This window comes from Drosophila obscura, unplaced genomic scaffold, assembly GCF_018151105.1.
Source record: "Drosophila obscura isolate BZ-5 IFL unplaced genomic scaffold, ASM1815110v1 contig_9, whole genome shotgun sequence".
In the NCBI taxonomy this organism is placed as follows: Eukaryota; Metazoa; Arthropoda; class Insecta; order Diptera; family Drosophilidae; genus Drosophila; species Drosophila obscura.
Genome location: NW_024542883.1, coordinates 730,839 through 747,072, shown reverse-complemented (window position 1 = coordinate 747,072; position 16,234 = coordinate 730,839). Strand labels below are relative to the sequence as shown.

The window sequence follows — 16,234 nt, the reverse complement described above, 5'->3', positions numbered from 1 at the left end:
CGCATAGGTGGTATATTACAGCATTACCCGATCCAGGATAATGCAGTGCCAATTGCCCAGCCGGCACCCTCTGGGAGGGTTCAGCTGGAGGATTTCCGACGGACAATCTACCAATATAAATAAAACATAATATAGAAGAAAATAAAGCAACATGATGCAGAACTCTATTTTATTTTTTCTCTCGGCTTACTACCCTCGAGTACGTTACCTTAAATTACATATAACTTAAGAAACAAACTTCATTATTTTACTAACTAATTATATATCCTTCATCAATTAACGGGTTCTCTTTAACAAGTAGTTTCATAGTAACGAAATTTACTGCGTAGAATTGAATAGCGGAAAAAACATCTTAAATTTTTGATGACTCTGCGCTTATTTTTGGCATCGATGAATCCAAACTTAAATGATTTTGGTAGCCCGTTGGTTGCAGGTAAGCAAAATTTGATGATAGCGAAAAAGGTATGCCATGAAAGGAATATGTAGATTCTTCTGGGCTTAAAATAAAAGTTGTGTTATTAATAAGTGGTAAAGTTATGCCAGTGTGGTATAATTTCGAGTTTTTCGTATCTGGCTTCAAATTGTTACTTAAGAATGTTAGGGGAATATTATCGCTGGCAGATGTATTTTGTTGAAAAGCGCTCTTCGTTATATCTAAATTTCTATGCTCTGGTTGAAAAGTATTTTGAAAGTCATCTTTGTTATAAGGAATGTTTAATCCTTAAATTGATGTATCCTATTGTGAAGGTATTTTGCCGGTAGCGCAGATTGTTCATGGCCTCTAGACCCTATATTATCGTTTTCTATATTGAATTTCGACTGGTCGTCTTCACCTTCAATGTTCATGTCCACTAAAAGATCCGATTTACTAGGGAGAACGGTTTCGCTTGCAGACGTATATTGATGACTGCCGCTCTTCCTTAAATGTTTATTATTCTCTGTTTGAAAAATATATTGAAGGTCTTCTATTTTATTAGGAAGGTTTAATTCTTTCAATTTATATATCCTATTGTGAGGATGGTTAGTACCCAAATCCCTTTCAATATTAGATTTGAGTTGGTCGACTTGATTATAGTGTTCAATACTTGATTTCTCAAATGTATATGGTTCTTTTGTTTGAATATAAATGGGCACTTTTCTTTCGATCTCAACCTTGAATGGAAACGGTACTTTTTTTTTCAATTGGAATCGGAACTTTAATTTCAATTGGATAGGGTACAGTTCTAAGAACAGGAAATGGTTTGGGAACATGAATTATTTTTTCAACTTGCCCCCTCCCACAACGCTTCCAGTTGGCAGACAGATTCCTTCAGCCACTTGAGTGTGGGGTCGTCAATACATTGGAGTATTTTGACCCCGTTCAGCCACCCTGCACCATCGAACGTGGGCATGGGGGCCGTTGGGTCCTCCTCCATTCGAGCGAACAGCGCATCCACGAGCCGCGCGTGCACCGTCTTCCACCGCGCCGCCGTTATTTTGCCATTCTCGTCGCTCCGGTCAATGAGTGCCACGACTAAGTGTCGTTTGGTCACCTCACTGACCTTCGCTTTTTGGGGTCGCTTCGCCTGTTTGGGTAAGGGGCCTGCCACCTTGGGCCCGCGTTGCCGCTTGCTCACCGGAATGTCCTTGATGGCACTCTCGGTCGAGCGCTGCCTTTTGGTGGCGAGACTCTCCTCCACCTTGTTGGCAAATCCCTCCGTCGATGCCTTCATCTGCGGCATCTGCGCGAAGTGCAGCCTCCCGCTTGTATCCGTTGCTCGGCCCAGGCCATTTTGGCTTTCTCCTCTTCAGAGAGGTCGTTCCTGACCTGGAGCCGGCCCATAATCTTGAGGGCCGCTTTGTACTGGGCCTTCGCCTTCAACCCCTCCTTGGAACGCTTCGGCCCTTCCCTACGCAGGGAGCTGGAACCTGGTTCCGCGGAGCGGAGAAGGCTATCTTCTTCTGGCTTGGTTAGCGAAAGCACGCTCTCCAGGTCCCAGTCTGTGTCTACCACGGCACCTGTGCGGCTCAACTTGGAGTCAGTCTTTTTTGTGGCAGTAGCATTGCAACTGATATGACCTGCTCCCGCCCTATCAGAGGTGTGGCCGCTGGCAACACGCAGAGAGGATTGCTCCTCCCCGTGCCCGCCGGTGGTGGCAGCCACGCTTTCCACCGACGTTTGGGTTGACATCCCAACCCTTGCTTGCTCCTTCTTCCGCTCCATTGTTGGCCCAGAGGGTCCATGCTGGTTAATATTTTTCGGGGGGACCACCCCTAGCGTTTTATGCCTACCCGCCAGGCACCTCCAGCCATGGACATGGTTCAGTTCCCCCAAATTTTTCGTCGGGAAGACCTGGACCTGGCCTTGGCTAGACACTGCATTACCCCGGACAGAGCAAGCGGCAATGCATTGTAGTGTGGCGTGTCTGGACGGCCTAAAAGTATGTTTAGGGAATGGGATGGGCTGTCCAAACTGAAGGCGGACTTCTCTCTCGGACCTTTGAGTGAAAGGCACGGACAGGGGAGGTAATTTCCCCAAAGTGGATCGGGTCGAAGAGAGTCTGGAATGGAGTTTCGATCGCGGCTTGAACGAGAGAATGAGGCAGGGGCAGGAGTATTGAGACGGTATAGAAGTGCGCGCTCGAAAAAATGTAATCCAGTGAAAGCAAACGAAAGAGCGAAATATAAAAATAAAACAGCCCATCAGCATACAGGCAGCGCCAGCAAACAACCGCGCGTTCAGCTAGACGCGCTTGCCCAGCTTCAGTACCACTGCAGAAGCAAACACTGCAGCTCGCAGCCAGCAACAGCATCAGCGCTTCTAAGCAGAAGCAAAAGCAGTAGTTCCCATCCAACAACAGCGTCAGCGCGCCAACCACAGCGTCTGCGCACCAGCAACAGTGGCAACGGACCAACAACAGCGTCTGCGCACCAAAAACAGAGGAACGCATCAACAATAGCATCAGCCGCAACAGAGCAGGCGAACGCCGTAACGGCCCTTTAGTGTAGTTAGTTAATCGCCTTCCGCGCAAGCGATCTTATAATTCACATTAAAGGAAGGGGAAAGTAAAGCGGGAAGGAGTATAGGCGTCAGGCAATGCTGTAGAGCGATCCAGCTATTCCCTCTCCCATCTAATTCCTTTATTCCCTCTCCTATCTAATTGCTTCAATCCCTCATCCACCTTACCAACAACTCCCGCCAAGCTAAGCATAGCGTAGCTTGGAAGTATATCGCGAAATCGAGAGAGCAAGACGCTGCATCGGTGCGGATGAGAACAGGTGCAGAGAGAGCGTGGTAGCGCTCTCTTCGAAGTATTCGCTTTAATTCGTTACAGCCGACGTCGAAGCGCTTCTACGTTGGAGAGGAATGAAGTGGGCATATAACTGCCACTAAATGGTACCTATTGTAATTTTCAGCCCTCTCATGCCCTATATCCGGCCTATGCCGTTCACTGCCTCATAATATCTTTTCCTTACCACTTCCTCTCCCACATAGCTTAAGCAGCTTATCCAGCAGCTTGCGATTGTAGCCCATTACAGCGGGTTAACATTTAACATTTAGCATTCACAGTTTGCCTTTTACATTTTTTCCATGCTCGCTTAACATTAACATAACATTAATACACATTTACATTTAAGTGTTAGATATACTTTTTAGCGTCGTCTTTATAATGTTTAGTGGGGTACCTAATGTTAGGTTCTTATGTTAATTAAATCAATAATGATTATGATGTGTTAGTGTTTTCAATGGGAAGCCATGCGTCGATTAATGTTGCTGTGTGGGTAGATCGTAGTGGCGTAAGGGATCATCAAAATTTGGAAGTGGATTGGATGATCATGGTCAGGAGGGCGAAGCGCAAGCAGAACATCCGCTGCGAAGATATGCGCCACTGTGAACTTGTCCGTCTTTGAGATGTGTGGTAGTGTACTATGTTTTGTACCTTTAATGTCAGCCAACCCTTCTCTACCGAATTTGGAAGCCGGAACCAGCACGTGCTTTCGGGCCCGATACAACCCCCACCAGCTCGACCGCATAGGTGGTATATTACAGCATTACCCGATCCAGGATAATGCAGTGCCAATTGCCCAGCCGGCACCCTCTGGGAGGGTTCAGCTGGAGGATTTTCGACGGACAATCTACCAATATAAATAAAACATAATATAGAAGAAAATAAAGCAACATGATGCAGAACTCTATTTTATTTTCTCTCGGCTTACTACCCTCGAGTACGTTACCTTAAATTACATATAACTTAAGAAACAAACTTCATTATTTTACTAACTAATTATATATCCTTCATCAATTAACGGGTTCTCTTTAACAAGTAGTTTCATAGTAACGAAATTTACTGCGTAGAATTGAATAGCGGAAAAAACATCTTAAATTTTTGATGACTCTGCGCTTATTTTTGGCATCGATGAATCCAAACTTAAATGATTTTGGTAGCCCGTTGGTTGCAGGTAAGCAAAATTTGATGATAGCGAAAAAGGTATGCCATGAAAGGAATATGTAGATTCTTCTGGGCTTAAAATAAAAGTTGTGTTATTAATAAGTGGTAAAGTTATGCCAGTGTGGTATAATTTCGAGTTTTTCGTATCTGGCTTCAAATTGTTACTTAAGAATGTTAGGGGAATATTATCGCTGGCAGATGTATTTTGTTGAAAAGCGCTCTTCGTTATATCTAAATTTCTATGCTCTGGTTGAAAAGTATTTTGAAAGTCATCTTTGTTATAAGGAATGTTTAATCCTTAAATTGATGTATCCTATTGTGAAGGTATTTTGCCGGTAGCGCAGATTGTTCATGCCCTCTAGACCCTATATTATCGTTTTCTATATTGAATTTCGACTGGTCGTCTTCACCTTCAATGTTCATGTCCACTAAAAGATCCGATTTACTAGGGAGAACGGTTTCGCTTGCAGACGTATATTGATGACTGCCGCTCTTCCTTAAATGTTTATTATTCTCTGTTTGAAAAATATATTGAAGGTCTTCTATTTTATTAGGAAGGTTTAATTCTTTCAATTTATATATCCTATTGTGAGGATGGTTAGTACCCAAATCCCTTTCAATATTAGATTTGAGTTGGTCGACTTGATTATAGTGTTCAATACTTGATTTCTCAAATGTATATGGTTCTTTTGTTTGAATATAAATGGGCACTTTTCTTTCGATCTCAACCTTGAATGGAAACGGTACTTTTTTTTCAATTGGAATCGGAACTTTAATTTCAATTGGATAGGGTACAGTTCTAAGAACAGGAAATGGTTTGGGAACATGAATTATTTTTTCAACTTGCCCCCTCCCACAACGCTTCCAGTTGGCAGACAGATTCCTTCAGCCACTTGAGTGTGGGGTCGTCAATACATTGGAGTATTTTGACCCCGTTCAGCCACCCTGCACCATCGAACGTGGGCATGGGGGCCGTTGGGTCCTCCTCCATTCGAGCGAACAGCGCATCCACGAGCCGCGCGTGCACCGTCTTCCACCGCGCCGCCGTTATTTTGCCATTCTCGTCGCTCCGGTCAATGAGTGCCACGACTAAGTGTCGTTTGGTCACCTCACTGACCTTCGCTTTTTGGGGTCGCTTCGCCTGTTTGGGTAAGGGGCCTGCCACCTTGGGCCCGCGTTGCCGCTTGCTCACCGGAGTGTCCTTGATGGCACTCTCGGTCGAGCGCTGCCTTTTGGTGGCGAGACTCTCCTCCACCTTGTTGGCAAATCCCTCCGTCGATGCCTTCATCTGCGGCATCTGCGCGAAGTGCAGCCTCCCGCTTGTATCCGTTGCTCGGCCCAGGCCATTTTGGCTTTCTCCTCTTCAGAGAGGTCGTTCCTGACCTGGAGCCGGCCCATAATCTTGAGGGCCGCTTTGTACTGGGCCTTCGCCTTCAACCCCTCCTTGGAACGCTTCGGCCCTTCCCTACGCAGGGAGCTGGAACCTGGTTCCGCGGAGCGGAGAAGGCTATCTTCTTCTGGCTTGGTTAGCGAAAGCACCGCCAGGCACCTCCAGCCATGGACATGGTTCAGTTCCCCCAAATTTTTCGTCGGGAAGACCTGGACCTGGCCTTGGCTAGACACTGCATTACCCCGGACAGAGCAAGCGGCAATGCATTGTAGTGTGGCGTGTCTGGACGGCCTAAAAGTATGTTTAGGGAATGGAATGGGCTGTCCAAACTGAAGGCGGACTTCTCTCTCGGACCTTTGAGTGAAAGGCACGGACAGGGGAGGTAATTTCCCCAAAGTGGATCGGGTCGGAGAGAGTCTGGAATGGAGTTTCGATCGCGGCTTGAACGAGAGAATGAGGCAGGGGCAGGAGTATTGAGACGGTATAGAAGTGCGCGCTCGAAAAAATGTAATCCAGTGAAAGCAAACGAAAGAGCGAAATATAAAAATAAAACAGCCCATCAGCATACAGGCAGCGCCAGCAAACAACCGCGCGTTCAGCTAGACGCGCTTGCCCAGCTTCAGTACCACTGCAGAAGCAAACACTGCAGCTCGCAGCCAGCAACAGCATCAGCGCTTCTAAGCAGAAGCAAAAGCAGTAGTTCCCATCCAACAACAGCGTCAGCGCGCCAACCACAGCGTCTGCGCACCAGCAACAGTGGCAACGGACCAACAACAGCGTCTGCGCACCAAAAACAGAGGAACGCATCAACAATAGCATCAGCCGCAACAGAGCAGGCGAACGCCGTAACGGCCCTTTAGTGTAGTTAGTTAATCGCCTTCCGCGCAAGCGATCTTATAATTCACATTAAAGGAAGGGGAAAGTAAAGCGGGAAGGAGTATAGGCGTCAGGCAATGCTGTAGAGCGATCCAGCTATTCCCTCTCCCATCTAATTCCTTTATTCCCTCTCCTATCTAATTGCTTCAATCCCTCATCCACCTTACCAACAACTCCCGCCAAGCTAAGCATAGCGTAGCTTGGAAGTATATCGCGAAATCGAGAGAGCAAGACGCTGCATCGGTGCGGATGAGAACAGGTGCAGAGAGAGCGTGGTAGCGCTCTCTTCGAAGTATTCGCTTTAATTCGTTACAGCCGACGTCGAAGCGCTTCTACGTTGGAGAGGAATGAAGTGGGCATATAACTGCCACTAAATGGTACCTATTGTAATTTTCAGCCCTCTCATGCCCTATATCCGGCCTATGCCGTTCACTGCCTCATAATATCTTTTCCTTACCACTTCCTCTCCCACATAGCTTAAGCAGCTTATCCAGCAGCTTGCGATTGTAGCCCATTACAGCGGGTTAACATTTAACATTTAGCATTCACAGTTTGCCTTTTACATTTTTTCCATGCTCGCTTAACATTAACATAACATTAATACACATTTACATTTAAGTGTTAGATATACTTTTTAGCGTCGTCTTTATAATGTTTAGTGGGGTACCTAATGTTAGGTTCTTATGTTAATTAAATCAATAATGATTATGATGTGTTAGTGTTTTCAATGGGAAGCCATGCGTCGATTAATGTTGCTGTGTGGGTAGATCGTAGTGGCGTAAGGGATCATCAAAATTTGGAAGTGGATTGGATGATCATGGTCAGGAGGGCGAAGCGCAAGCAGAACATCCGCTGCGAAGATATGCGCCACTGTGAACTTGTCCGTCTTTGAGATGTGTGGTAGTGTACTATGTTTTGTACCTTTAATGTCAGCCAACCCTTCTCTACCGAATTTGGAAGCCGGAACCAGCACGTGCTTTCGGGCCCGATACAACCCCCACCAGCTCGACCGCATAGGTGGTATATTACAGCATTACCCGATCCAGGATAATGCAGTGCCAATTGCCCAGCCGGCACCCTCTGGGAGGGTTCAGCTGGAGGATTTTCGACGGACAATCTACCAATATAAATAAAACATAATATAGAAGAAAATAAAGCAACATGATGCAGAACTCTATTTTATTTTTCCTCGGCTTACTACCCTCGAGTACGTTACCTTAAATTACATATAACTTAAGAAACAAACTTCATTATTTTACTAACTAATTATATATCCTTCATCAATTAACGGGTTCTCTTTAACAAGTAGTTTCATAGTAACGAAATTTACTGCGTAGAATTGAATAGCGGAAAAAACATCTTAAATTTTTGATGACTCTGCGCTTATTTTTGGCATCGATGAATCCAAACTTAAATGATTTTGGTAGCCCGTTGGTTGCAGGTAAGCAAAATTTGATGATAGCGAAAAAGGTATGCCATGAAAGGAATATGTAGATTCTTCTGGGCTTAAAATAAAAGTTGTGTTATTAATAAGTGGTAAAGTTATGCCAGTGTGGTATAATTTCGAGTTTTTCGTATCTGGCTTCAAATTGTTACTTAAGAATGTTAGGGGAATATTATCGCTGGCAGATGTATTTTGTTGAAAAGCGCTCTTCGTTATATCTAAATTTCTATGCTCTGGTTGAAAAGTATTTTGAAAGTCATCTTTGTTATAAGGAATGTTTAATCCTTTAAATTGATGTATCCTATTGTGAAGGTATTTTGCCGGTAGCGCAGATTGTTCATGCCCTCTAGACCCTATATTATCGTTTTCTATATTGAATTTCGACTGGTCGTCTTCACCTTCAATGTTCATGTCCACTAAAAGATCCGATTTACTAGGGAGAACGGTTTCGCTTGCAGACGTATATTGATGACTGCCGCTCTTCCTTAAATGTTTATTATTCTCTGTTTGAAAAATATATTGAAGGTCTTCTATTTTATTAGGAAGGTTTAATTCTTTCAATTTATATATCCTATTGTGAGGATGGTTAGTACCCAAATCCCTTTCAATATTAGATTTGAGTTGGTCGACTTGATTATAGTGTTCAATACTTGATTTCTCAAATGTATATGGTTCTTTTGTTTGAATATAAATGGGCACTTTTCTTTCGATCTCAACCTTGAATGGAAACGGTACTTTTTTTTCAATTGGAATCGGAACTTTAATTTCAATTGGATAGGGTACAGTTCTAAGAACAGGAAATGGTTTGGGAACATGAATTATTTTTTCAACTATTTTTTCAACAACATATGGTTTTGGGATATGAATCACTTTTTCAACTATTTTTTCTATTGGTACGTGTACAATTTTTTCTATAGTAACATTTATAATTTTAGGAACATGCACAACTTTTTCTACTACTTTTTCAATTGGTACATGCACAAGTTTTTCAACTGAATATGGTTGTGGTATTGTTTTTATAAGCTCTTTAATATGGTTATGATGATGATGATGATGGTGATGTTTTATTTTAGATTTAATACGGTTTCGTTTTTTTTTATTTTTTATATTTTCCGGATTTTTGTGTGGTAAAGTTTCAGATCCGAATGGTTCAGATGCTTGGTACTGGGAACCGCTGTCGAATGTTTCATCAATATGTTCATGTATTTCCTCAAAAGTACGAACATTTTTATTATTTGAAAGTGTTTTTTTTTTTTTATGCGCGCTTGTTGATTTGTTATTTTGATCTGTCGTTCTATTATCAAAAGGCTTGTCATATTTTTGAACGACGCGTTTAGGAGCCATGGCCTGATCAGCTATTATATGATGATGTGCTATTTCGAATTTTTCTAGCTTCTTTACGGCAGGCCGAAGGAAAGTTTCTTTAAATTCAGATAAGGCCGAACTTTTTATGTTCGAATGTTTGGACTTATTCATGGCATTGGAATTACAATAGACGGCCTTTCCAATCACTAATATTATTACTAGAAAAAATCCAGCAAAAAAACGAATCTAAAATATATGAATTTGTTCAGGTTATTTCAAACTTGTTAAGAATATAAACATTTTATAATACCGGTTACTCCTTAACTCATTACTCACCAGACGGTTCATTGCTTTAATTTATTACTCCTCGTATGTTTGATGCAGTTTGTATTTGTTTGCTTTTAATAAAAATGATATATTTTCTTCCCAAGAAAGCATTTATATGCTCGTAAGAGCAAATATAAAACAGCGATGAGCCTGATTATATAAGTAATATATTCAATTAATTTAATTTTGAAGCGTATCAAGTCTCGAAAACAGACAGTTTTACGATTCAAAGACCACGATTGCGTGTCGGCACTTATGGATTATATAGTAGAAGGTATGTACGTATGAATATATACATGTGTATACATGTGTGCACACATTTATACTTTTGGGTATTATTATTTTTCAAGACACGTTAAACGGAGCTTACACAAGAGTAGAAAGTAAATATATGTAATATATGTACGGATGGTTTGGGGAAAAATAATTCAAATTTTATACCCTTCAAATCAGCCTTGCCCGATTTTCAATAAATATGTCTCTTTATATTAAATAGCTTATTTTAATTCCAAATCAAACTTCGTATTAGCCGGGCCGGGTTGCGTGGTACTAGGCCTTCCGGACTTCCTGCCTTATAATCAAGTTCGGCTCGACGTCGCGCGAACTTCTTGCTTAAGCTAAATTGGCCCACTAGGCCCGAATAGTTCCAAATAGGACGGATGAGCCCGAAGAGCAAGATAGGCATAAAGATCCGAGCTCGACTGACACTTTGGTTTCTGTCCTCTACGTCTACAATGCAGATTCTACATCTCCTTCGACAGAAGTCGCACAGGGTCGGCAGAGTGTGCTGGAAGGGGGGTGGGTTAGCAACTGAAAATTAATTTCTTGAAGTTATTTAAAACAATATTTGAAATTTATGAACTAAAATGTATGTTTATATATAAATATATGTATTTATATACCCGTACCAAAAAAAGTTAAGGGGTATTTTGAGCTAGCGAGCGTTTTCACTAGCTGTTGAATTTAGATTAAAATAAGAAGTCGAGCGGATTCGATATAGTTTATGTGTGTACAGTTTATTTGTTAAGTAGGCGAAATATGGGGTGTGTAGGTGTAACGAAAGAAAAAGCGAGATGTGCCGGTTGATGAAATCAAAGCGATGAAATGAAGACGCAGGATCTATTTAATATGCGAGAGAAGTGGGTGATAGATCAAGACGAAAGAAAAATGAATGCGATAATGATGACGATCAATTAAAGACTAAAAGAGGGCAGGCGGACCGAATTGCCCGTGCCCTAATGCAAGCGAGAGAGAGAGAACAAAAGAAGCGATAGAAGCTCGGGCTGCTGCTGAGCCGAGCACGAGCGATAGATAGAGAGAGAGAATGCGAGAGAACAGCATAGAACAGCATAGATGCTGCAGCTGCAGTAGTAAAATGAAATACGAGATATAAAGAGGCGAAAGAACGGCCGATGCCGTGAGTAATAATAAGCGGTTACAATATTTATATGCAGTGGGCAATGCAAATAGCAAACAAAAGTGGAATTACGTTATTTTGCTCCACTAGCTATTTTGGCATAGCCACATATCTCCGCGCGGACATGTGTCGTTTTTGAAACGACATATGTCCGCCCAGAATTTAGCGGAGATATGTCGTTTTTGAGACCGCGCGACACATGTCCGCGCGGAGATATGACGACATATCATAACTCATAACACATCATAACGTCATAACTCCGCGCGGAAAATGTATGGGCGGAAATATGTCGCGCGGACTTTTGTCGTTACCCCGCTATTTTTGATGAATTTGCTTGGGAATTTCAGTCTGGGAAACCAGATATACTCCCCCCGTTTCCCAGACGGTAGGCTCAAATCACAAAGTCTTTGGGCTTACCTTGTAGCTGTTTTAATTATATTTTTAAAATTGCAAAGTTCTTAGCAACCAGACATAAGATACTAGAGTTACGTAAAAAAAAGAAGCGCTACCTCTGAAAAAGGCTTTAAAAAAATAACAGATTTAAAAAATTCATTAAAAAAGTTCTGCCATATAAAAAAAAATTATCATTAAACCATTTCTAAGCCCTAAGTCTTTAAGAAAAAGTTTGTTTTTTTCCTTGAGCAAAACTCGTGTCTTGTAGTGTTATCGGTTCATGACGCCGGATACTTCGATTCGGCGCGAAATCGCTAATCAATTCCCCCACCTGTCTCCTCCTTCTACGGTTTCTGCAGGAACAATTATTGCTAATTTTCCACCACGGAGTAATCCACCCCCGTGTCTACGCCCTATGCAATTGTCATCTTCGGATACGAAGAAGTCTGCCTTATGCTTCTCTGAGGGGCCAATGCAGCATTTGGCGATAGATGAAGAGGCATCGTTGCCTGCTGATGCTGAAATCAATCTCCAAGACGTGCACATAGCTGACTTGGTATCTCATTCGCAGCTGGATTCCAAAATGAAAAAAAGCGTGCCTGCTTTTGATGCGGGTCCGGCAGGTTACGTGAATTCCCGATGCAAGTTGGAAATTGAATCCGCTGTTTCCACACCACTAAATCTAGCTTTGGAAACGGCTACTGATCAGCCTTCACTCTCGATTTCGGACTATTCATCATTGCCGCGTCCCTGCAGAAGTTCAGTTGTGCCAACAGAAGCGCAGCTTTAAGACGTTTTCGGACTGGCTGGACCTGCAGCTACATGGAATCTTTCTCCAACGGCTGGGCAAAGATAAGTTGTCTTGGCATAAAGTTCTGACTGAGATTTCTTCGCGTGGGATTCTTTTGAATGATTTGAGGGAGCCCCCTCGTTTGGCATGTGGACCTCAATATCGATCATCTTTGTATTTTGCTGGCTATCATCAAATCACCTTTGGCAGGAAGCATCCAGTTCAGCGCACCACCAATTCAACAATGATCATCGCTCCTCAGCAGAATCATCGCACTGGACTTCGAGCTGTTCTTGGACTTATTCCATCCCAATATTTGTATAATGGGGGGAGTGGAGCTGCACTGAAGACGTACAGCTACTGTCTGGTTTCCCGGCCTCATATTCCCCAATAAATTCCTCAAAATAGCCAGTGGAGCAAATTAACGTAATCTCACCTTTGTTTTCTATTTGCATTGCCCACTGCATATATATTGTAACCGATTATAATTACTCACGGCAGCGGCCGTTCTTTCGCCTCTTTATATCTCCTTCTTCATTTGCTACTGCAGCTGCAGCATCTATACTGTTCTATCGCATTCTCTCTCTCTATCTATCGCTCGTGCTCGGCTCAGCAGCAGCCGAGCTTCTATCGCTTCTTTCGTGCTCTCTCTCGCTTGCATTAGGGAACGGGCAATTCGGTCCGCCTGCCCTCTTCTAGTCTTCAATTGATCGTCATCATTATCGCACTCACGTTTTACAGTCTTGATCTTGCAATCACTGCGCATCGTCTTGGAATCGAGCTATTCAATCCGACACCGTCTTGAACCGACCCCCGCGTCTTCAATCTGACCCCGTCTTGAATCCAGCTAACTATCCTTTCGACTCTGTATCGCTTATTAACTTCACCACAATAAACTGTGAATATATATATTGAACAATCATCGCCTTTTTAATAATATCGCAATACAACGCTACTGAAGAAGCTCAGTAGCTCAACATTTGGTGACCCCGACGTGATTTGTGCAATAAACAATTCGGTAGTGCAAATTACAAACCACAATTTACTATCGAAATTACCCTCAAGATCCGTTCGTTCGTTTGGTTTCACTTGCCTGCTGTCTCAACCCGTGTCATCGACCACATAGGTGCACACAAGCTTATAGAGACAGCCCATGCATATAGGCATAGCTGTCGGCAGTCTTTCCCGTATATTTTGCGTGTTGCTCTTTTCGGTCATCTTCCCGCTAGAAACGTTTCTAACTCTGCCCTTGCTATGGGAACCGATGCTGGAAACGACATTGCAGTAGCCGCAGCTAAAAACAGGGTGACTTTCCTGAGACTGAAAGTACCTTCATTAATAAAACAATTGGAAAGGATGAAGGCTATTTTGGAGAGTGAGATATCGCTGCGTGATTATTTTACGCTAATTGTATGGCTGAAGGAGATCGAGGAGCTGCAGGGCACTTTTAAAACCCTGCACAACGAGCTCCAAGAGTTGGATTACGACAATAATCACATTGGATTGTGCGAAAAGTTTAATTGTGGTTTCATGCCGCTGAATGCTTCGATTCGGCTGGAAATCTCTCGTCTCAACCCTCACCTGCCTCCTCCCTCTACAGTTTCAGCAAAAACTATTATTGCTAATATTGTTGGCAGGCAGCTGCCACCACGGAGGAATCCGGCACCCGTTCTATGCCTTGTGCAATCGCCATCTACGGATACAACGAAGCCAGCCACATGCTTATGTGTGGGGCGAATGCTGCAGTTGACAACAGATGAGCGGGTAAAGCAGTCTGTTGATGCAAAAAATCATTTTCGCGACGTATGCATGGATGTCTCTGAATCCAGCTCCCGTTCTCAGGAGGAGTACAATACGATTTTGGAGAAACCAGCTTTATCAGCTGCTCAATTGACGACAGGTTACAAGGAACCACATTTGAAGTTCGACATTGGCAGCGATGTCCCAGCACCGTTGGAACTAGCTTCGGAACCGGCTACTAAGAGACCATTACTCTCGTGCTTGAACATTCAGTCGTCGACGCGCCCCTGCAGGCGCTCAGTTCATGCCTTGTCTACAGAAGAACAGCCCAACGACCCCTCCGGACTACCTGGTCCTAAACTTCCTTTATCAAGACCAGCTCTAAGCTCTGAGTGTGAAGCTGACGGATTCTGCAACGTCAGCATTGAGACTTATCGTGCCAGTAGCTACGTGAAGTCAAACGGTCACAATCCGGTTGGTATTTCTTCTCGTTGGTCTCGTCGGATTCATTTGAACGAGCCCCCTCTTTTGATTTATGGAACTCATTCTCAATCTTCGTTAAACCTGGCTGGCCGTCATCCAATCGGCGTACCAAACAAGACTCTAGTTCAGCGCACCAAAACCTTAGCGTTCATCAACGCTAATAAGCAGAAACTTCGCGCTGGACTTCGTGCTCTGCTTGCAATAAGTCCATCCCAATATTGGCCTATTAGGGGGAGTGGAGCTGCCGTGAAGATGGGCAACTACAATTGCTTTCGAATCACTGACAATTCAGGCCACATTTTGGGCATTTTTAATCCTACAACATTAGCTTCAATTACAGAGAGCTCTGCCGATCTGGATGTGCCAGTTCGTGGCCCTCTCTTTTCGTTTCCTGAACCTAGCGTAACATGCCTGATCTTGCGTCAATTGGATGACAGGCAATGCGTTACCTACTTACTCCATATCTCCTGTACGCGATGGAAAGAAGATTACATCTCGTCGCTGCAGCTGCGTTCAAAGCGTATACAGAACCCTGGGACATTGGTCAAATTCATACCCGGATTCATTGACGTGTCTCAAGATGCTTTGCTAAATACGGAATCAGGATTGCTACATCAAATCAGCCACAAGCGACGGCTGTGAAACCCTTCAGCATCTGTTGAAAGTCAGGCTTTCAACGGGGGGAGTATGTTTGGTTTCCCGGCCTCATATTCCCCAATAAATTCCTCAAAATAGCCAGTGGAGCAAATTAACGTAATCTCACCTTTGTTTTCTATTTGCATTGCCCACTGCATATATATTGTAACCGATTATAATTACTCACGGCAGCGGCCGTTCTTTCGCCTCTTTATATCTCCTTCTTCATTTGCTACTGCAGCTGCAGCATCTATACTGTTCTCTCGCATTCTCTCTCCTATCTATCGCTCGTGCTCGGCTCAGCAGCAGCCGAGCTTCTATCGCTTCTTTCGTGCTCTCTCTCGCTTGCATTAGGGAACGGGCAATTCGGTCCGCCTGCCCTCTTCTAGTCTTCAATTGATCGTCATCATTATCGCACTCACGTTTTACAGTCTTGATCTTGCAATCACTGCGCATCGTCTTGGAATCGAGCTATTCAATCCGACACCGTCTTGAACCGACCCCCGCGTCTTCAATCTGACCCCGTCTTGAATCCAGCTAACTATCCTTTCGACTCTGTATCGCTTATTAACTTCACCACAATAAACTGTGAATATATATATTGAACAATCATCGCCTTTTTAATAATATCGCAATACAACGCTACTGAAGAAGCTCAGTAGCTCAACAGCTACAACAGTTATCGTGCCACTGACCACTACGTTTGTCGATTGGATGCTCAGTGGAAGCTTTTAATCCACATCTTGGCCATTATTAATCCTACAACTTTAGGTTCAATTACAGAGAGCCCTGCAGATCTGGATGTGCTGCGTTTCCTGAGCATAGCATTACATGCCTGATCTTGCTTCAATTGGATGTCAGGAAATGTGTTGCCTACGTGCTCCATATATTCTGGCCGCGATGGAAGGAAGACTACATCTCGTCACTTCAGCTGCGTTCAAAGACGCTGTCAGACGCACATTACTGGACAATAACGACATTTGTCAAATGCATTCCCGGATTC

The 16,234-nt window shown here is 43.5% G+C and overlaps 1 protein-coding gene across 1 annotated transcript; it reads right to left on the bottom strand.

Annotated features, from left to right (window-relative positions):
* Positions 1-292: 292 nt before the first annotated feature.
* LOC111081143 lies at positions 293-9,484 on the bottom strand. The gene is made up of 2 exons (XM_041596001.1): positions 8,539-9,484; positions 293-669 (listed from the first exon to the last, which is right to left on the bottom strand). The coding sequence occupies exons 1-2, from the start codon at positions 9,482-9,484 to the stop codon at positions 353-355; spliced, it is 1,263 nt and encodes a 420-aa protein (XP_041451935.1). The 3' UTR covers positions 293-352.
* Positions 9,485-16,234: the final 6,750 nt, after the last annotated feature.